This window comes from Mobula hypostoma, chromosome 30, assembly GCF_963921235.1.
Source record: "Mobula hypostoma chromosome 30, sMobHyp1.1, whole genome shotgun sequence".
NCBI classification, from domain to species: Eukaryota; Metazoa; Chordata; class Chondrichthyes; order Myliobatiformes; family Myliobatidae; genus Mobula; species Mobula hypostoma.
The window spans coordinates 7,427,643-7,449,488 of NC_086126.1; the positions used below are offsets into that span (position 1 = coordinate 7,427,643).

The 21,846-nt window shown below is 49.0% G+C and overlaps 1 protein-coding gene across 1 annotated transcript; it reads right to left on the reverse strand.

Moving 5' to 3' along the window:
- Positions 1-7,806: 7,806 nt before the first annotated feature.
- On the reverse strand, positions 7,807-21,255 carry LOC134339592 (LRRN4 C-terminal-like protein). Its single transcript, XM_063036225.1, has 2 exons — positions 21,155-21,255; positions 7,807-9,119 (listed from the first exon to the last, which is right to left on the reverse strand). Exons 1-2 carry the CDS (start codon positions 21,189-21,191, stop codon positions 8,242-8,244), a joined length of 915 nt encoding a protein of 304 aa, XP_062892295.1. The 5' UTR covers positions 21,192-21,255; the 3' UTR covers positions 7,807-8,241.
- Between the last annotated feature and the right edge of the window lie 591 nt (positions 21,256-21,846).

Sequence of the window (21,846 nt, forward strand, 5' to 3'; positions counted from 1 at the left end):
CCAACATTGGTTTTGGACAGATGGAGATGGAGGACCTTCACTGCTACCCTAAACGCCAGCGGTATAAAAGGCAGCAAGCAAGTCATACACAGTCCAGTGGAAGAAAGCCATCAATTTGATTCCTCATCTCCTTACGTTCCTTCCAACATTCTCCACCCCCACATGCCCATAAACTGCCCTTTGGTTCTTTTTCCTATTAATCTATACGAAGGGCTACTCATAGTCCCACAGAAGTTGGTAAGAGTTGGAGTTACATCTTTAGTCATAGTCATAGTCATACTTTTCTGATCCCGGGGGAAATTGGTTTTCCTTACAGTTGTGCCATAAATAATAAGTAGTAATAAAACCATAAATGATTAAATAGTAATATGTAAATTATGCCAGGAAATAAGTCCAGGACCAGCCTATTGGCTCAGGGTGTCTGACCCTCCAAGGGAGGAGTTGTAAAGTTTGATGGCCACAGGCAGGAATGACTTCCTATGACGCTCTGTGTTGCATCTCGGTGGAATGAGCCTCTGGCTGAATGTACTCCTGTGCCCAACCAGTACATTATGTAGTGGATGGGAGACATTGTCCAAGATGGCATGCAACTTAGACAGCATCCTCTTTTCAGACACCACCGTCAGAGAGTCCAGTTCCATCCCCACAACATCACTGGCCTTACGAATGAGTTTGTTGATTCTGTTGGTGTCTGCCACCCTCAGCCTGCTGCCCCAGCACACAACAGCAAACATGATAGCACTGGCCACCACAGACTCGTAGAACATCCTCAGCTTCGTCCGGCAGATGTTAAAGGACCTCAGTCTCCTCAGGAAATAGAGACAGCTCTGACCCTTCTTGTAGACAGCCTCAGTGTTCTTTGACCAGTCTAGTTTATTGTCAATTCGTATCCCCAGGTATTTGTAATCCTCCACCATGTCCACACTGACCCCTGGATGGAAACAGGGGTCACCGGTACCTTAGCTCTCCTCAGGTCTACCACCAGCTCCTTAGTCTTTTTCACATTAAGCTGCAGATAATTCTGCTTACACCATGTGACAAAGTTTCCTACCGTAGCCCTGTACTCAGCCTCATCTCCCTTGCTGATGCATCCAACTGTGGCAGAGTCATCAGAAAACTTCTGAAGATGACAAGACTCTGTGCAGTAGTTGAAGTCCGAGATGTAGATGGTGAAGAGAAAGGGAGACAAGACAGTCCCCTGTGGAGCCCCAGTGCTGCTGATCACTCTGTCGGACACACAGTGTTGCAAGCACACGCACTGTGGTCTGCCAGTCAGGTAATCAAGAATCCATGATACCAGGGAAGCATCCACCTGCATCGCTGTCAGCTTCTCCCCCAGCAGAGCAGGGTGGATGGTGTTGAACGCACTGGAGAAGTCAAAAAACATGACCCTCACAGTGCTCGCTGGCTTGTCCAGTTGGGTGTAGACACGTTCAGGAGGTAGACGATGGCATCCTCAACTCGTAGTCGGGGCTGGTAGGCGAACTGGAGGGGGTCTAAGTGTGGCCTGACCATAGGCCGGAGCAGCTCCAGAACAAGTCTCTCCAGGGTCTTCATGATGTGGGAGGTCAATGCCACCGGTCTGTAGTCATTGAGGCCGCTGGGGCACAGGGACGAGGCAGGACGTCTTCCACAGCACAGGAACCCTCCGGAGCCTCAGGCTCAGGGTGAAGACATGGCGAAGTACTCCACATAGCTGAGGGGCACAGGCTTTGAGCCCCTGGTACTGACACCATTCGGTCCTGCAGCCTTGCTTGGGTTGAGACGTTTCAGCTGTCTTCTCACCTGTTCAGCTGTGAAGTCCACCGTGGTGGTTTCATGTGGGGAAGGGGTGTAGTCATGAGAGCAGGGTGGGGTCTGTGAGGAGGGGTAGGAGGGGAGAGTGGAATATGTGTTGGTTGGGAGCCGACAACAGATGAATCATGTGGGGGATGGGCAGGGGACACAATGTCAAATCTGTTAAAGAACAGGTTAAGTTCGTTGGTCCTGTCCACACTGCCTTCAGCTCCTCTGTTGCTAGTTTGCCGGAACCCAGTGATGGTCCTCGTCCCCCTCCAGACCTCTCTCATGTTGTTCTGCTGGAGTTTCCACTCAAGCTTCCTCCTGTACCTGTCTTTAGCCTCCCCGATCCTGGCTTTCAGGTCCCTCTGTATTGCCCTCAGCTCCTCCTTATTTCCATCTCTAAACGCCCTCTTTTTAGCGTTCAGGATGCCCTTAATGTCCTTGGTCACCCATGGCTTGTTATTTGAATAACAAAGGACAGGTCTTGTCGGAACATTGCAGTCCACACAGAAGTTGATGTAATCAGTGATGCACTCTGTGAGCCCATCAGTATCCTCTCCATGTGGCTCACAGAGTGCCTGCCAGTCTGTCACCTCAAAACTACCCTGGAGCGCCTCATAAGCCTCCTCCGACCATTTCCTCACTGTCCTCGAGGTTGCAGGTTTACTCTTCACCAGAGGCACGTAGCAGGGTTTGAGATGCAATAGAAAGAGGCCACATAGGGTCAGAGAACGTTGAATCTTTTTGGGTGGAGTTAAGAAATTGCAAGGGTGGAAAAGCCATTATGGGAATCCTATCCAGGCACCCAGATGGTAGCCAAGACGTGAGGTTGCGTTGCAAAGGGGGCTGGAAAAGGCTTGTTTTAAGCGTAATGACTCAACTGCTTCAATATGCAAGGGGACTGGGAAAATTGGGTTGGCGCCGGATCGCAAGAGAGGGAATTTGTTGAACGTCTACGAGATGGCTTTTTAGAAGATCTTGTGCTTGAGCCTACTCGGGGAAAGGCTACCTTAGACTGGGTGTTGTGTAATAACCCAGATCTTATTAGGGAGCTTAACGTAAAGCAACCCTGAGGCAGTGATTGAATTCATACTGCAATTTGAGGGGGAGAAGCTTGGCTCCCATGTATCAGTATCACAATGGAATAAAGGGAATTACAGAGGCCTGAGAGGCGAGCTTGCCCAGGTGGATTGGAGGAGGATACTGGAGGGGATGACGATAGAGAAGTTTCTGGGAATAGTTCACAAGGACCAGGATAGATACGTCCCACAGAGGAAGAAGTTCTCAATTGGCAGGGGTAGGCAACCGTGGCTGATAGGGAAAGTTAAGGACTGCATAAAAGCCAAGGAAAGGGCATTCAAGGTAGCAACAACCAGTGGGAAGTTGGATGATTGGGAAGCTTTTAAAATTCAACAAAAGGCAACTACAAACGTAAAAAAAGCTAAAAAGAAGGGAAAATATTAAATATGAGGGTAGACCAGCCAATAATATAAAGCAGGATACCAAAAGTTTTTTTGGGGTTATATAAAGAATAAAAGGGAGGTGAGAGTTGATATTGGACCAGTGGAAAATGATGCTGGGGAGGTAGTAATGGGGAACAAAGAAATGGCAGATGAATTTAATGGGCACTTTGCATCTGTCTTCACTGTGGAAGACACTAGCAGTGTGCCAGAGGTCCATGAGTGTTAGAGAGTAGGAGTGAGTGCCATTGCTATTACCAAGGAAAAAGTGCCAGGCAAACTGAGAGGTCTTAAGGTGGATAAGTCACCTGGACCAGATGGACTACATCCCAGAGTCCTGAGAGAGGTTGCTGAATAGATAACGGATACATTGGTTATGATCTTTCAAGAATCATTGGACTCTGGCATGGTCCCGGAGGACTGGAAGATTGAAAATGTCACTCCACTCTTTAAGAAAGGAGGAAGGCAAAAGAAAAGAAATTATAGGGCAGTAAGCCTAACCTCAGTGGTTGGGAAGGTGTTGGAATTGATTATTAAGGATGAGGTTTCAGGGTACTTGGAGACTAATGACAAAATAAGTCAAAGTCAGCGTGGTTTCTGTAAAGGGAAATCTTCCCTGATAAATCTGTTAGAGTTCTTCGAGGAAGTAACAAGCAGGGTGGACAAGGGAGAGGCAGTGGATGCATTCAATTGGATTTTCAGAAGGCATTTGATAAGGTGCCACACATGAGGCTGCTTGATAAGATGAAATCCTGTGACATTACAGGAAAGATTCTGGCATGGAGAGCGGGATGGCTGACAGGCAGGAGGCAGCGAGTGGGAATAAAAGGGGACTTTTCTAGTTGGCTGCCAGTGACCAGTGGTGTTCCTCGGGGGTCAGTATTGGGACCGCTACTTTTCACATTGGCAATGATTTAGATAATAGAATTGATGATTTTGTGGCAAAGTTTGCGGATGATACAAAGATAGATGGAGGGGTAGGTAGTGCTGAGGAAGCGATGCGATTGAAGCAGGATTTATACCAATCGGAAGAATGGGCCAAAAAGTGGCAGATGGAATACAGGGTTGGGAAATGTATGATAATGTATTTTGGTAAAAGGAACTCTTATCTAAATGGGGAGAATGTTCAAACCTTAGAGGTGCAGAGGGACGTAGGAGTCCTCATGCAAGACTCCCAGAAGGCTGAGTCTGTGGTAAAGAAGACAAACACAATGTTGGCATTTATTTCAAGGGGAACAGAATATAAAAGCAAGGAGATAATACTGAGCCTTTATAAGACACTAGTCAGGTCGCGCTTGGAGTATTGTCAACAGCTTTGGGCCCCATATCTCAGAAAGGATGTGTTGTCATTGGAGAGAGTCCAGAGGAGGTTCACGAGGATGATTCCGGTAATGAAGGGGTTAGCGTATAAGGAGCGTTTGGCAGCTTTGGGTCTGTACTCACTGGAATTTAGAAGATTGTGGGAGGATCTCATTGAAACGCACCGAATGTTGAAAGGACTAGATAGGGTGGATGTGGAGAGGATGTTTCCTATGGTGGGGGTGTCCAGAACTAGAGGGCACAGCCTCAAAGTGAGGGGCGACTCTTTAGAACAGTAAGGAGGTAAGGAGGAATTTTTTTTTTTTAGCCAGAGAGTAGTGAATCTGCAGAATGCACTGCCAGAGACAGCGGTGGCGGCCAAGTCCGTGGGTATATTTAAAGTGGAAGTTAATCGTTTCTTGATCGGTCAGGGCAGCAAAGGATGTGGCAAGAAGGCAGGTGTAAGGGGTTGAGTGGGATCCGGGATCAGCCATGTTGGACTCGATGGGCTGAATGGCCTAATTCTGCTCCTATGTTTTACGGTCTTACGGTTAACCTACCAGCACATCTTTGTGAAACCGGTGGGGGGAAACGTCCAGCAGTGATGGGAGAGAAGGGAGTGACACGGTAGTGTTAAGCTATGACAGCACCAGCGGCCCAGGGTTCTGTCTGTAAGGAGTTTGCACGCTCCCTCCGTGACCCCGTGGGTTTCCTCCGGGTGGTTCCGTCTCTTCCCACAGTCCAAAGATGAAGGGGTTAGTCAGTTAGTGGGTGTGATTGGGTGGTGGGGACTTGTTGGGCAGGATGGGACCGTGACTGTGCCCAGTCTCCAGATAAATAAACAGCATGCCAACGCCACGCGGGCAACGCTGAAGGCGGGGATCTAACCCAGTTCCGGGTGGTTGGAGATGGGAGGCGGCAACACCGTCTTCGGCTAAACACCCAACAGAAAAAAAATTCTCGGTGAACCGCTCGTGGCAAGTTGTGAGCACCATGCTCGCCCACTGGGGTCTGGGACGTCCCGAGTACCTGTTGTGGGACTGTTCGGGCGTTACAAGGCCGAAGTCTCCAAGTCGGGTTGCCGGTTGCCGGTTACAGCGTGCACTCCCGCCGCTGAGGGACAGACCCTTCAGCGGAGAATGAAGCTTTGGTCTTTCTGAACTTCCCCTGAACTCTCTTTGGACATCCCCAGTGTGAACATCTGTAAAGACAATAATCCTCATGTTCTTGATACGCCCAAGCAACAACACTGAACCAAATGTGTTTGGTTTTGTGGGAATGGAGTAGGATTATTATTATTCCCAGGGCGAAGCTCAGAAATAAGGGGAAGACAGAGAGAGGCAAGGAGAGAGGTTCACACAAAAAATATGTTTATTGAGATCAAAACTGTACAGGAAGATTTATTAGCAATCAAAAGTACATCATAAAGTAATAATATTTACACGTGCTGCAAAATCAGACAGAATTTAATCAGAGGCCATTCGTCCCGTCTTGTACTTTCTAGCCAACAGTGCACTTCAGTTTAACCCCATAATCGTCAGTGTAGAGTTTTGCACGATCAGCATTATTTTATTCAGATGATGGAAGCTGGGCACATCAATAGATCTCCTTGGTTCATCAGCACCACTGTCAGCCCCCCCTCCCTCCCCCCACAGCAAAGAGAAGCCCAATTTGTTGAGATAACATGTGGCTTTGCAAGAACCTCAAGCTTCAGACCATAAGATTATGTGCGGGGGTGGTGGGGGACAAAGTTATAAGATGCTCAAGAAACTCTTCCCCTATCGCACAGGTGCATAAAACCAGTGGGCATCGGTTTGAGGAGGAGGGTTGGTGGGTTATGGGACATTCTGTAAAAACCCAAAGCTACAGGAACACCAGCAGAAGGTCCAAAAATAAGCCTTCAATTAAAAAAAAACAATCTTTACTGTTGCAAAAGACTCCACAAAACAGATTTTTAACATTATGATAAGAAAATAGGGTTCAGGTGGGCTTCAAATAATTTTCCTTGGAGTTGCTGGCGTTTGCAAATCACTGCCATTAATCACAACAAGGACAGTCCTTCCCCGGGTTTGGCTGCCAGGTCGGTCGCCAATTTCTAAAGTTTCTCCCAGATTCTCGGAAGGAGTTTGAGGCGTGGACCGCGGAGAACGGGAAGCATCCCAGACAGGACACACGCTCTGGATATGCCCTCAGCTGGCAGCTTCCGCGTCTCTGAGCCACGCTCTGCCTCGGCGTTCTCCTCTGGACCGCCTGATGGAACGTGGAGGCCCACCTCTGGCAGCTGGTTCCATCATCCACCCTCAAATCCCATTAACTTCCCGCAACTTCCACTCTTGCCCCCTCTATCACCCCCTTCCTCGCTTACAGCTTTTAGAGTCATAGAACATGACAGAAACAGGCCCTTCGGCCCCTCTAGTCCATGCCGAACGATTAATCTGCCCATTCCCATCGACCTGCTCCGGGACCCGTAGCCCTCCATACCCCTCCCATCCATTTATCTATCTGAACTTCTCTTAACTGTCGAATTCCAACCCGCATCCACCTTTTCCGCTGACAGCTCATTCCACACTCTCACTACCCTCAGGCTCCCCTTAAAAATCCCACTTTCACCCGTGCCCTCTAGTTCTAGTCTTACCCAACCTCAGTGGAAAAATCCTGCTTGCATTTACCCTATTCTACACCCCTCAGAATTTTGTGTACCTCTATCAAGACCGTAAGGAGCAGAATTAGGCCATTTGGCCCATCGAGTCTACTCCACCAATCATGGCTGATCCTTTCTTCTATCTCCGCTCATCCTCCTGTGCTCCGAGGAATAAACTCCCAACCCATTTGATATTTCCTTATAACTCAGGTCCTCCAGACCCGGCAACATCCTTGTAAATTTTCTCTGTGCTCTTTCAACCTTACATGTGCCTTTCCTGTTGGTAGGTGACCAAAGCTGCACACAATACTCCAAAATGAGGCCTCACCAACGTCTTAAACAACTTCAGCATAAACATTCCATCTCCTGTACTCAACGCTTTGATTTATGAAGGCCGAAAAGGTCTCTTTAGGACCCTAACTACCTGTGACGACACTTTCTAGGAAACATGGACATCTATTGCCTTTGTTCTACTGCACTCCTCAGTGCCCTGCTGTTCACTGCGCAAGTCCTACCCTGGTTGGTGACCCCCTGTCCCCCCAACACCTCGCACTTGTCTTTTGCTCCACTCCTCCCTCTTTATACTGGTCATCTCCCCTCCATCCCCACCCCCCCGCAGTCCCAATGAGGTACGTTGGCCCCAAATGTCCACTGCCCGCTTCCCTCCACTCGGCGGGTCGGAAGCTGCCCGACCCACCGGGCTCCTCCACCAGACATCTCTTCGCTCTGGAAAAGTTCCAAATTTCTTCACCCAGATCTTCGGGGTCCTCTTCCCAAGAGGGCCGTGGAGACATCGTCATCAGTGCATTCAGAAATCCCCATAGGATTTTACAGACAAAGAAAATAGTTCTGAGGTAGATCAAATCATGATATTAAAAATGGTAGAATAGATAGAGGGGCCGAATGGCCTTCCCTCAGGCTCTCCCCCCAACTCAGAGCCCTTTTCCTGGTACTTCCCTACCCCCTTTCTGCCACAGGGGGCTTTTCAACCTCCACCCGGGGTACAGCAGGGATGCTCGACAGTCCAAAACCTCCCTCGGCACTGACAGTATCCCTCGCCTAGGCCGTCTGCTGGCTGCTCTTGTCGTGCTCGTAGGTCGGGTTGCGGAGGCCGAGGGCGAGGGAGGAAGGGGCCGGTGAGCGCCGGGGCTTGGCGCAGAAGCACCGGAGGAGGACACAGAGGACGCTGAGCACGACGAGCAGGCAGACGGCGACGCCCAGGTAAAGGATCAGCTTACGGGTGGAGCGGGTGCTGAAGGCCAGGCAGGGCCCCGACCCGGGGTTTGCCGCCTCCAGGTCCCGCTGGGAGAGCCCGCTGGCACCGGCCGGGTTGACGGCGAGGACGCAGACCACGTAGGTGGTGGCGGCTTCCAGGCCGTCCAGGGCGAAGAGGCGGTGGCGGCTGGAGATGGGCTGGGTGGTCACGTTGTGCGAGCCGCCCTTCGGCCAGTGTACCAGGCGGTAGCTGCTCACCTTGGACAGCGGAGCGCACCAGTGCACGCTGGCCCCGTGGTCCCACGCCGCCGTCACCTGCTGCAGCCTGGGCTGGGACGGCGGCACGTCGCTGCCCGACACGCCGACACACAGGCACGGCTGGGCACGCTGCAGCTCCACGCAGGGGACCTGCATATGCCGGCAGGGCTTGTAGTCGCAGGCGGGCAGGGGGCCGAGCTCGGCCGGCGGCGTCGTGGGCTCCTCCTCCCCATAGTCCTCGGAGTCCTCGTAGTCGGCGTTGTTCAGCGTGTGGAGCACGAACCTTAACCGCGTTGTCCTCGTACTTCTGGTCACTGCGCTGGACGACGCCCAGCTCTGGTTACGGTCGGGCTGTTGGATGGAGGTGGCCGGCCAGTCTGTGGACCTGGGGCTCAGGGAAACCGCGGCCGCTTGCTTCCAGCTTGCAACGCCGGCACAGACGAAGAGGAGAAGTACTGCGGACCCTGGAGAGAGAGAAACAGCAGTTCAGGATTATTGCTAAGCGTCATGTGAATTAACTTAGCAGCAGCAGACACTGAATTAACATGTACTCAAAGATACTCACACAGTCAAAATGAGCAGATTGACACCGACGCAAGCAGAGGAAGAAAAGGGTTGCGGGCAGCAGGGTGGCGCAGTGCTTAGGGTGGCTTTACGGCGGCAGTGACGCGGGTTCAATTCCCGCCGCTGCCTGCAAGGAGGTTGTCCGTTCTCCCCGTGACCGTGTGGGTCTCCTCCGCTTTCCTCCCGCCTCCCAAAGACCCACGGCTAGGAGGTTCATTCAAGGTTCAAATAATGCATAAGCTACTTTCAGATCTGTCTATTAACTGGCAGCCACAAACCCGTAAGAACACGGTTGAAACGTGACTGTGCAGAGAAAGACGGAAGAAAACACGCGCACACATGGGAGGAGGAGGGAGGGAACGTCGACTCAGACCATGAGAGGCCTGCGTCGGGCATTTTCATGCCTTACAAGGCGCAGACTGGAAGCCTGTGTGGGGCGCCCCTCCTCACACAGACTAGAGCAATGTGTGGTTAAGTGCCTCGCTCAAGGGCACAAACACGCTGCTCGAACTAGCGACCTTCAGATCACTAGACGAACGACTTAACCACCTGGCCACGTGCCCAGCACATCGTGTCGGCAAAAGGAGCAAAATGACGGCAGCCTGAACCAGACTGAGGCCTCAGAGCAGCCGGCCCTGGTTCTCGGTCCATCATATTAGCAAGGAGAAAAAAAAAAACACTGCAATACTTGCGGAGACGAGCAGTTCACAGCCTCGGCGCCGCACAGAGCGAGCGAAATCATCCCGACACTCGGGCTTGCCAGTCTATCCGGACCGGCGTTTTAAATTGCCCAAGCACCAGGCGGTGCCTCGCTCTAGGACCCGGACTGATCGTTTTGGTGTAATCTCCCACGTCATGAAGTTAATAGGTAACTTTCAAAGCCAATAGATGTGCAGAATTAGAAGGCAGGAGAAGAAAATGGAAAGAGAGGCAACAACAACCAAAGCCTGATCTGCCATCTGGAACTACCTGCCCTGAATGTGGAAGAACTTCCAAAGCCAAGATTGGACTCAGAGACCACTTGAGAGCCCATAAGTAGATCAACAGAATGAAGACCATCATCCTCGACCTCGAGGGATAGCCACGACAACAGCTCTGGTCAAGAACGTGATGGCATTGTGGAAGATGTTAGACGATTGAAGCATACAGGTACACAACACTGTGCCGAGATAGTTACACTAGTAATTGAACTAACAAAATGAATCCTTTCTGTTTACGCAGTGCCCCTATCCCTCCATTCTGTGCAGCGTCATACGCCTATCTGAGAGGCTTTAAAATTGAGAGGCTGGTTGAGTGAACTCGGCCTTTTCTCCTTGGAGCGACGGAGGACGAGAGGTGACCTGATAGAGGTGTATAAGATGATGCAGTTGTACAAGGCCTTGGTGAGACCACACCTAGAGTATTGTGTGCAGTTTTCGTCCCCTAATCTGAGGAAAGACATTCTTGCCATAGAGGGAGTACAAAGAAGGTTCACCAGATTGATTCCTGGGATGGCAGGACTTTCATATGAAGAAAGACTGGATCGACTAGGCTTATACTCGCTGGAATTTAGAAGATTGAGGGGGGAGCTTACTGAAATGTATAAAATCCTAAAGGGATTGGACAGGCTAGATGCAGGAAGATTGTTCCTGATGTTGGGAAGTCTGGAATGAGGGGTCACAGTCTAAGGATAAAGGGTTTAAGGATAAAGGGGAAGCTTTTTAGGACCGAGATGAGGAAAAACTTCTTCACACAGAGAGTGGTGAATCTGTGGAATTCTCCGCCACAGGAAACAGTTGAGGCCAGTTCATCGGCTGTATTTAAGAGGGAGTTAGATATGGCCCTTGTGGCTAAAGGGATCAGGAGGTATGGAGAGAAGGCAGGTACAGGGTTCTGAGTTGGATGATCAGCCATGATCATACTGAATGGCGACGCAGGCTCGAAGGGCCAAATGGCCTACTCCTGTACCTATTTTCTATGTTTCTGTGTTTCTATGAGAGGTATTGATCGTGTGGATAGTCAGAGGCTTTTTCCCGGGGTTGAAATGGCTAACACGAGAGGGCACAGTTTTAAGGTGCTTGGAAGTAGGTACAGAGGAGATGTCAGGGGTAATTTTTTTTTACACAGAGAGTGGTGAGTGCGTGGAATGGGCTGCCGGCGATGGTAGTGGAGCCGGATACAATAGGGTCTTTTAAGAGACTCCTGGATAGGTACATGGAGCGTAGAAAAATAGAGGGCTATGGGTAACCCTAGGTAATTTCTGAAGTAAGTACATGTTCAGCACAGCATTGTGGGCCGAAGGGCCTGAATTGTGCTGTAGGTTTTCTATGTTTCTAAAATGCCTCTAACACGATCAGACTTAGTATCACTGACATCTGTTGTGAAATTTGGCAAAGTTATGAACAGAAAATAAATAAACAGTAGGAAAGTGGAATAGTGTTCATGGGTTCTGTTACGAGAATACACATAAAATTAAGATGTTTGCTGGCCTGGGCTAGCATCAGTGGCATCAGCAGTTTGGTCTGCCACCTGCCCTCAGGGGAAGGAGAGATAAGGAACAATGGAGCAGCGTCTGGAGATGTGTAATGAAGGGATGTGGGAGAGAGAGCTGTCTGGAGCGGCTCCCCCCTTTGAACCCTGAACTGTTTGAAGTGATGGACAGGCGATACCCCAGCAGGGGGATAAAAAGGGACAGGTTCGCTAAGACAGACACACACGCCACCCGAGGTAACGAGACCCTGGAAGCGGTGCGCCTCTCACGAGTGGGTGAGAAGTGCCAGACAACGACAAGGGTGGAAAGGTACGATCAGCGGGAACCCGGTGTGTGTCCGCCCTTGCCTGGGTGCCGGGTTCACTGCAGAGGATCGACCGCATCTGGAGGAGGGGTCACAGTCGGTGACCTCAGGTGACATCACCAAGGACCTGCCCCAAATGCTGTTTGTGAGCCATCCCGCTGGTCTGTGAGTGAAGCCGTTCTGAATGATCAGTTGTTCCTATTCTGTCTCTCTTCCCCCACGTTGTCCATCGCCATGGCCACGATTACTGCGAACTGGACTACTAACTGGACTGAACTTTGAGTCATTTTGAAATTGGTCATTTACCCCTAGACAATGATAGAGCTTGATTGATGCTGTTATCTTAATGCTGTGCACATGTGTGTTTATCATTGTTGAATTGTTGCATTTATTATCCTTTCGATTACTGTGTTGCTTGTTTCTTTAATAAAACTTTCTTAGTTCTAGTACTCCAGACTCCAACTGAGTGATCCATTTCTGCTGGTTTGGCAACCCAGTTACGGGGTACGTAACAGTTCATAGAACAGTCACGAATATAACTGGGGACAAAAATTGTTCTTAGAATGTTGCGTGCGGTACCTCCACCCAATGGTAGCAATGAGAAGAGGGCATGACCCGGAGGGCAGCGATGTGGCATCGATTCATTGCTTTTTCGTGGCAGGGCGCCACACTGCCAGAGCATACCTCGCTGGTTGAGAACAACTACGGAAGGATGATAGTATATGTTATCTCCCTCCTGTGCTCTCCACAACTCCACACAAGAATTGTCTCACATTCTACCAGCATATTGGGTGTTGGTCTTTTTTTAAAAAAAAAATTGGGTTCTTTCAGGTTCCTTGCTTTTGGCTGCCTGTAAGCAGACGAATCTCAAGGTTGTATAATTTATACATACATTGATGATAAAGGTACTTTGAAATTCGAGGGAGGGAGATGTGGCGTTAATCTCCACCTCGTGAATCCAATTTGTAAACTTTGACCAGATCACTGTCATTAGCCTTGCTTGTTCCCTTCCACCGTCACCCACTGGCTTAAGATCATTTTCATTTCATTTTTAAATCTTTTTATTAATTATTATTGAAAATTGACAAAGAAAAATACATTAAAATAATCAAGTCAATATATCAATAAGTATAATAAGAGCCAACCTATTAACCAAACTAAACAGTATATCAATAATAATAATAACATAGCTTTCACAATTTGTTTTTTTAAATTATCATTATTGATATGCTGTTTAGTTTGGTTAATAGCTTAAGATCGCTATTGCATGGTGCTCCCCATGCAAGTTGTGATAGGGGACTCGATAGTAAGGGGGTCAGATAGGCGATTCTGTGGACGCAGTCCAGAGACTCGGATGGTAGTTTGCCTCCCTGGTGCCAGGGTCCGGGATATTTCTGATCGTGTCCAAGATATCCTGAAGTGGGAGGGTGAAGAGCCAGAGGTCCTGGTACATATAGGTACCAATGACATAGGTAGGAAAAGGGATGAGGTCCTGAAAGAAGAATATAGGGAGCTAGGAAGGGAGTTGAGAAAAAGGACCGCAAAGGTAGTAATCTCGGGATTACTGCCTGTGCCACGTGACAGTGAGAGTAGGAATGCGATGAGGTGGAGGATAAATGCGTGGCTGAGGGATTGGAGCAGGGGGCAGGGATTCAAGTTTTTGGATCATTGGGACCTCTTTTGGCGCAGGTGTGACCTGTACAAAAAGGACGGGTTACACTTAAATCCTAGGGGGACCAATATCCTGGCAGGGAGATTAGCGGGGGCTACTGAGGTGACTTTAAACTAGAATGGTTGGGGGGTGGGAATCAAATTAAAGCGGCTAGGTGTGAGGAGGTTACTTCACAACAGAGGGATGGGAACCAGTGCAGAGAGACAGAGGGGTGTAAAGTGAGCGTAGAAGCAAAAAGTACAAAGGGGAAAAGTAAAAGTGGCAGGCCGACAAATCCAGGGCAAGCATTAAAAAGGGCCACTTTTCAACATAATTGTACAAGGGCTAAGAGAGTTGTAAAAGAGCGCCTGAAGGCTTTATGTGTCAATGCAAGGAGCATTCGTAATAAGGTGGATGAATTGAAAGTGCAGATTGTTATTAATGATTATGATATAGTTGGGATCACAGAGACATGGCTCCAGGGTGACCAGGGATGGGAGCTCAACGTTCAGGGATATTCAATATTCAGGAGGGATAGACATGAAGGAAGGGGAGGTGGGGTGGCGTTGCTGGTTAAAAAAGAGATTAACGCAATAGAAAGGAAGGACATAAGCCGGGAAGATGTGGAATCGATATGGGTAGAGCTGCGTAACACTAAGGGGCAGAAGACGCTGCTGGGAGTTGTGTACAGGCCACCTAGCAGTAGTAGTGAGGTCGGAGATGGTATTAAACAGGAAATTAGAAATGTGTGCAATAAAGGAACAGCAGTTATAATGGGTGACTTCAATCTACATGTAGACTGGGTGAACCAAATTGGTAAAGGTGCTGAGGAAGAGGATTTCTTGGAATGTATGCGGGATGGTTTTTTGAACCAACATGTCGAGGAACCGACTAGAGAGCAGGCTATTCTGGACTGGGTTTTGAGCAATGAGGAAGGGTTAATTAGCGATCTTGTCGTGAGAGGCCCCTTGGGTAAGAGTGACCATAATATGGTGGAATTCTTCATTAACATGGAGAGTGACGTAGTTAATTCAGAAACAAAGGTTCTGAACTTAAAGAGGGGTAACTTTGAAGGTATGAGACGTGAATTAGCTAAGATAGACTGGCAAATGACACTTCAAGGATTGACGGTGGATATGCAATGGCAGGCATTTAAAGGTTGCATGGATGAACTACAACAATTGTTCATCCCAGTTTGGCAAAAGAATAAATCAAGGAAGGTAGTGCACCCGTGGCTGACAAGAGAAATTAGGGGTAGTATCAATTCCAAAGAAGTAGCATACAAATTAGCCAGAGAAAGTGGCTCACTTGAGGACTGGGAGAAATTCAGAGTTCAGCAGAGGAGGACAAAGGGCTTAATTAGGAAGGGGAAAAAAGATTATGAGAGAAAACTGGCAGAGAACATAAAAACGGACTGTAAAAGCTTTTATAGATATGTAAAAAGGAAAAGACTGATAAAGACGTATGTAGGTCCCCTGCAAACAGAAACAGGTGAATTGATTATGGGGAGCAAGGACATGGCAGACCAATTGAATAATTACTTTGGTTCTGTCTTCACTAAGGAGGACATAAATAATCTTCCAGAAATAGTAAGGGACAGAGGGTCCAGTGAGATGGAGGAACTGAGCGAAATACATGTTAGTAGGGAAGTGGTGTTAGGTAAATTGAAGGGATTGAAGGCAGATAAATCCCCAGGGCCAGATGGTCTGCATCCCAGAGTGCTTAAGGAAGTGGCCCAAGAAATAGTGGATGCATTAGTGATAATTTTTCAAAACTCGTTAGATTCTGGACTAGTTCCTGAGGATTGGAGGGTGGCTAATGTAACCCCACTTTTTAAAAAAAGGAGGGAGAGAGAAACCGGGGAATTATAGGCCGGTTAGCCTAACGTCAGTGGTGGGGAAACTGCTGGAGTCAGTTATCAAGGATGTGATAACAGCACATTTGGAAAGCGGTGAAATGATCGGACAAAGTCAGCATGGATTTGTGAAAGGAAAATCATGTCTGACGAATCTCATAGAATTTTTTGAGGATGTAACTAGTAGAGTGGATAGGGGAGAACCAGTGGATGTGGTATATTTGGATTTTCAAAAGGCTTTTGACAAGGTCCCACACAGGAGATTAGTGTGCAAACTTAAAGCACATGGTATTGGGGGTAAGGTATTGGTGTGGGTGGAGAATTGGTTAGCAGACAGGAAGCAAAGAGTGGGAATAAACGGGACCTTTTCAGAATGGCAGGCGGTGACTAGTGGGGTACCACAAGGCTCAGTGCTGGGACCCCAGTTGTTTACAATATATATTAATGACTTGGATGAGGGAATTAAATGCAGCATCTCCAAGTTTGCGGATGACACAAAGCTGGGTGGCAGTGTTAGCAGTGAGGAGGATGCTAAGAGGATGCAGGGTGACTTGGATAGGTTGGGTGAGTGGGCAAACTCATGGCAGATGCAATTTAATGTGGATAAATGTGAAGTTATCCACTTTGGTGGCAAAAATAGGAAAACAGATTATTATCTGAATGGTGGCCGATTAGGAAAAGGGGAGGTGCAACGAGACCTGGGTGTCATTATACACCAGTCATTGAAAGTGGGCATGCAGGTACAGCAGGCGGTGAAAAAGGCGAACGGTATGCTGGCATTTATAGCGAGAGGATTCGAGTACAGGAGCAGGGAGGTACTACTGCAGTTGTACAAGGCCTTGGTGAGACCACACCTGGAGTATTGTGTGCAGTTTTGGTCCCCTAATCTGAGGAAAGACATCTTTGCCATAGAGGGAGTACAAAGAAGGTTCACCAGATTGATTCCTGGGATGGCAGGTCTTTCATATGAAGAAAGACTGGATGAACTGGGCTTGTACTCGTTGGAATTTAGAAGATTGAGGGGGGATCTGATTGAAACGTATAAGATCCTAAAGGGATTGGACAGGCTAGATGCGGGAAGATTGTTCCCGATGTTGGGGAGGTCTAGAACGAGGGGTCACAGTTTGAGGATAGAGGGGAAGCCTTTTAGGACCGAGGTTAGGAAAAACTTCTTCACACAGAGAGTGGTGAATCTGTGGAATTCTCTGCCACAGCAAACTGTTGAGGCCAGTTCATTAGCTATGTTTAAAAGGAAGTTAGATATGGCCCTTGTGGCTACAGGGGTCAGGGGGTATGGAGGGAAGGCTGGGTTCTGAGTTGGATGATCAGCCATGATCATAATAAATGGCGGTGCAGGCTCGAAGGGTCGAATGGCCTACTCCTGCACCTATTTTCTATGTTTCTATGTTTCTATCACCCACTGGCTTAAGATCGCTATTGCGTGATGTTCCCCACCTCTGATAGATCAGAGGTGGGGAGCACCATGGAATAGCGATCTTAAGCCAGTGGGCAATGGTGCGAGGGAACAGGGAAGGCTAATGGTAGTGGTGCGGTCAACGTTTATAAGTGGATTCATGAACTGTTCAGATAATTTGATTCCAAAGCTTACTTTAAAAAAAACACTAAAAGGTTCAAGAATGCTGCAGGACTCGCGGGCCAGAGTTACAGAGGAAGGTTGGGGGGGGGTAGGAATTTGTTCATTGGACTGAGGGATGACCTTACAGGGGTGTGCAAGATCATGAGGGATATAGATAATGTGAATGCAATCAGCTGTTTCCCCAGGGAAAGGGAATCAGAAAGAAGAGATGAGAACCAGGTTTATTATCACTGGCAAATGCATGTCATGAAAAGTTCCATTTGGCAGCAGCTGCACGCATCATACGTTTAAAAAAATATATTAAAATGTGGGCACGTGGCCAAGTGGTTAAGGCATTGGACTAGTGACCTGAAGCTCGTGAGTTCGAGCCCCAGCCAAGGCAGTGTGTTGTGTCCTTGAGCAAGGCACTTAATTACACATTGCTCTGCGACGACACCAGTACCAAGCTGTATGGGTCCTGATGCCCTTCCCTTGGGCAACATCGGTGTCGTGGAGAGGGGAGACTTGCAGCATGGACAACTGCTGGTCTTCCATACAACCTTGCCCAGGCCTGCGCCCTGGAGAGTGAAGACTTTCCAGGTGCAGATCCATGGTCTCGCAAGACTAACGGATGCCAAAAAAAAATTAAGAAAAGATTCAAGATTGTTTACGCAAGTGTTAGGAAGAACAAAATAATTGTTACTCCAGATCTGATGCGGCACAAAAAAAAACACAGTAAGATTTTAAAAATCCAATAATAGAAAACAATAAATATGAATACACCAGATAGCTTATATACATAGATTGATTGTATGTCCATAAAGTGACACTATATATAATGTAAAATACAAGGAATACACATATACTGTGTAATAGTCTTAGGCACATGGAAAAGATTCTGTAAAAGGAAGATGCTTTCAAAAATAATGAAATGGAGAGTTTATAAATATAAAGAAACTACAAAAAGCAGCAAAAAGTTTTTTTAAAAACCCTAAATCAAAACAATATTTGGTGCGATCCTTTAAAACTGCATGAATCCTCTTGGGTACTCTGTGCAGTTTTATAAGGAACATGGCTGGTAGGTTGTTCCGAGCGTCTTGGAGAGCTCGCCACAGACCTTGGCTGCTTCGCTTGTTTCTGTCCCTCCGGGTAATCCCAGACAGCCTCGCTGATGTTGAGATCAGGGCTCTGCGGAGGCCAAGCCATCTGAAACCATATATTTATAAAAAAAAAACTTCTAGGGCGCCTAAGTGTTGTTTTAAATAAGTCGTGTGGAAGAGAGTAAAGATAGTGGGGCAGGGGGAGAGGGGAAAGCTTTTCACCCAGCGGGTGGTCAGGACACAGAATGAACTGTCAGAGAAAGTGGCTGGGGCAGGTGCAGCAAGGTTTAAAAGACGCCCCGATAGTTACGTGGACAGGAAAGGGTTAGGAGTTGGGGCTGAAGGCTCCGCTTTCCATGAGCTGTACAGCTCTGGGCTCCAGGTCTACCCAGCCGCACCCTGCTGAAAGGCTGCCAATCTTTCCCCCCGAACTCCAAACTGTGCCTCAACTCCTCGGAGAAGGAAGAGCTCTGACGCGGGAGGGGTGTCGACAAACGGGGTCGTCGGACCGGGGGCCACGGGCTGCTACCAAGTCCTTTCAACGTTTCTCCCCCAGATTCCGAGCCCGGCAGTCATGTGGGAGCAACCTGCCTCCTATTAACCCATCCGCCGCCAGGCGAGGGACGCGCACTTGGGAACGTCCCCGTGCTGAAGAGGGCCTGGGGCGGTCAGATTTTCGACCGGACGCGAAACAGTATTGGTTCGCAACAGGCCCTTCGGCCCGCAGTACCCGTGCTGTAACAGGATGCCAATTCAAACCGTACACCTGCCCGCTGACGGTCTACAGCACAGAACAGAGAATACAGGCCATTCGGTCCGTGATGTTGTGCCGACCCTTTAACCTACTTTGAGGTCAGTTTAACCCTTCCCTTCCACATAGCCCTCCATTACTCTATCATACGTGCGCCTACCTCAGAGTCTCTTAAATGCCCCTAATGTATCCGTGTCTACCGCCACCCCTGGCAATGCGCTCCACAAATCCTACCATCCGGACATCCCTATATACTTTCTAGCAAAACATCGTAAACTGAAGTTCCCCTCGCGTTAGCCATCTCTACCCTATGAAAATGTCTCCGTCAGCTCTCAATTTCCTGAGGAGACTGAGGTCCTTTAACATCTGCCGGACGATGCTGAGGATGTTCTACGAGTCTGTGGTGGCCAGTGCGACCGTGTTTGCTGTTGTGTGCTGGGGCAGCAGGCTGAGGGTAGCAGACACCAACAGAATCAACAAACTCATTCGTAAGGCCAGTGATGTTGTGGGGACAGAACTGGACTCTCTGACGGTGGTGTCTGAAAAGAGGATGCTGTCCAAGTTGCATGCCATCTTGGACAATGTCTCCCATCCACTACATAATGTACTGGGTGGGCACAGGAGTACATTCAGCCAGAGACTCATTCCACCGAGATGCAACACAGAGCGTCATAGGAAGTCATTCCTGCCTGTGGCCATCAAACTTTACAACTCCTTCCTTGGAGGGTCAGGCACCCTGAGCCAATAGGCTGGTCCTGGACTTATTTCCATCTGGCATAATTTACATATTACTATTTAATTATTTATGGTTTTATATTGCTATATTTATACTCTATTCTTGGTTGGTGCAACTGTAACGAAAACCAATTTCCCCCGGGATCAATAAAATACGACTGTGACTATCTGTGCCTCTGTCAAGTCACCTCGCATCCATCTTATCTCCAAAGTTCCAGCTCGCATAGCCTTTCGGACGCTCTCTCCAAGCCCGGCAGCACTGATCACCTTAAAGCAGCTGGTCCATAGACCCACAGTTAATGGTGGGGGGGGGGGTCCGTGGCATTAAAAAGATTGAAAAGCCCTGCTTTATAAAGCTAGGCTGCCTGGTATTTACTTTAACCGCCCTAGGGAAGCGGCCAACTCTTCGAAGGCGCATGTGGTGAGACGCAAGTCCGTGAAAGCCACCGGGACTATCAAGTGGGTGAGACTGGCCCAGGACACAGCACGCTGTGCCTCGGAAAGGGGTGAATGGCTTTAAAAAAAAAAGGAAAAAAGACCCTGTCTAGTCTTAAATAATAAATAATAACCCTCATAATCTTAAACTTTCGCTCTCTTGTTTCAGATATCAGACGCCAATCAGCCCACCGAGTCCATGCCGTCCCTCAAAGCGAGAACTCGCACATGCTAACTTTCCACCCACCTAAATTGAAGAGGAAAGGGCGGGGGGCGGGGGGGGGAGAGGACGATTGACAGCGCCCAGTTAATATCCCCGCATCCAGGGCAGCGCGGCGGCGTGTCGTTACCGCTGTGAGACCGGGGGTTCAAATCCCGCCGCAGCCTGCAAGGGGTGTGCGCGTTCTCGCCGCAACCTCGCGGATTTCCTCCTACCCCCCCCCAAAAAAAAAGTACGGATTGGGGTTCATGAGTTGTGGGCTTGGCGACACTTGTTGGGGGCTGCGGGGCAAATGAGGCGGTTCACTGTACGTGTGACAAAGAGAGCAAATCTTTAAAAAAACACCCCCACCCCTCAAAACGAACCGTAGTCGGGGACCGAACCCTAGCCCTCGCTGCAGAGCTAAACCTCCGCCTTCCCACCATCACCGACCGAGGCCACGGAAGCCGCCTCGATTCCAGAGTTCTGTTTGGGGGTGGGGGGTGGGGAGCCCTTCCCCTCCATCATAGCCGGGGAGAAGTTAGTTAGGTGCGGTCGCCGGAGAGCTGGGGCACCGGAATTCGGTTAGAAGGCGGCAGCGACACGAGGGTTGATAAAAAGGGATCTTGGTCAAGGATAGTCCGCTGGCAAACGCGAAACACCTTAAAGCGGCCCGGAAGGGAGAATGGCCCTCAACTCTGTAATTAGCTTGTACATAATCCCGTGGTTGACAGAATCGCTACAGTTTGCCTGTAATTCTGGGGCGACGGCAGGAAAACTTCAAGTAAAAACGGCCGCAGACTTAAATGAGTCTAGCGTCTCAGTCAGGAAGCCAAAGATCGGAAGGGACTGGGTTTACCTGAAGAGGATTTGCTCCTGAGCGACTTTGCGTCCATCCCCTGACCGAAAGGCAGTCAAAATCACACTCCCGATTAAGTTTCTGGCGCTAGCGGGTGTCTCACTCTCTCTTGTGCTCAGCTTTTATACCAAATAAAGGTGACGTAACCAAGAACTCCCTGGCAAGTCTCCAAAGTTTCCGAAAGACCCGCGAGTGCGGACAGCCGTTCGCTGATGTAAACACTGAATCAATTCATCTCCGCCAAACTTTGACAAAAGTCCCTCTGTTTCAAGCCGGATTTTAGGAAACACACTTCCTGACGCAGCAGAGAGCTTGGAACGAATTAAAAAATAAAATAAAAAAGGAAACATCGCTTAGCGACGGCGTCCGTTGCTACGAACGGCCTCCCCGCATATGTTGAAAGATCAAAGATTCGTTTCTTGCGCGAACGCCGGAATGTTTCAGGAGGGGAGGGTGGAGGTGGCCGCCCGCAAGGGTGACCACGCTTCCGGCGTAAATGTGGGCATGCCCGCAACTTGCTGACTCTGACCCGCACGTCTTTTGAATGTGGGAGGAAATCGGAGTACCCGGAGTACAAACTCCTTACTTCACCCGCCTTCCCCCTCACCTGGTCTCACCTGTCACCTCCCAGTGTCTCATTTCATCCCCCCTCCCCCCCCCGCCCACCTTCCCCCTAACCTGGTCTCACCTGT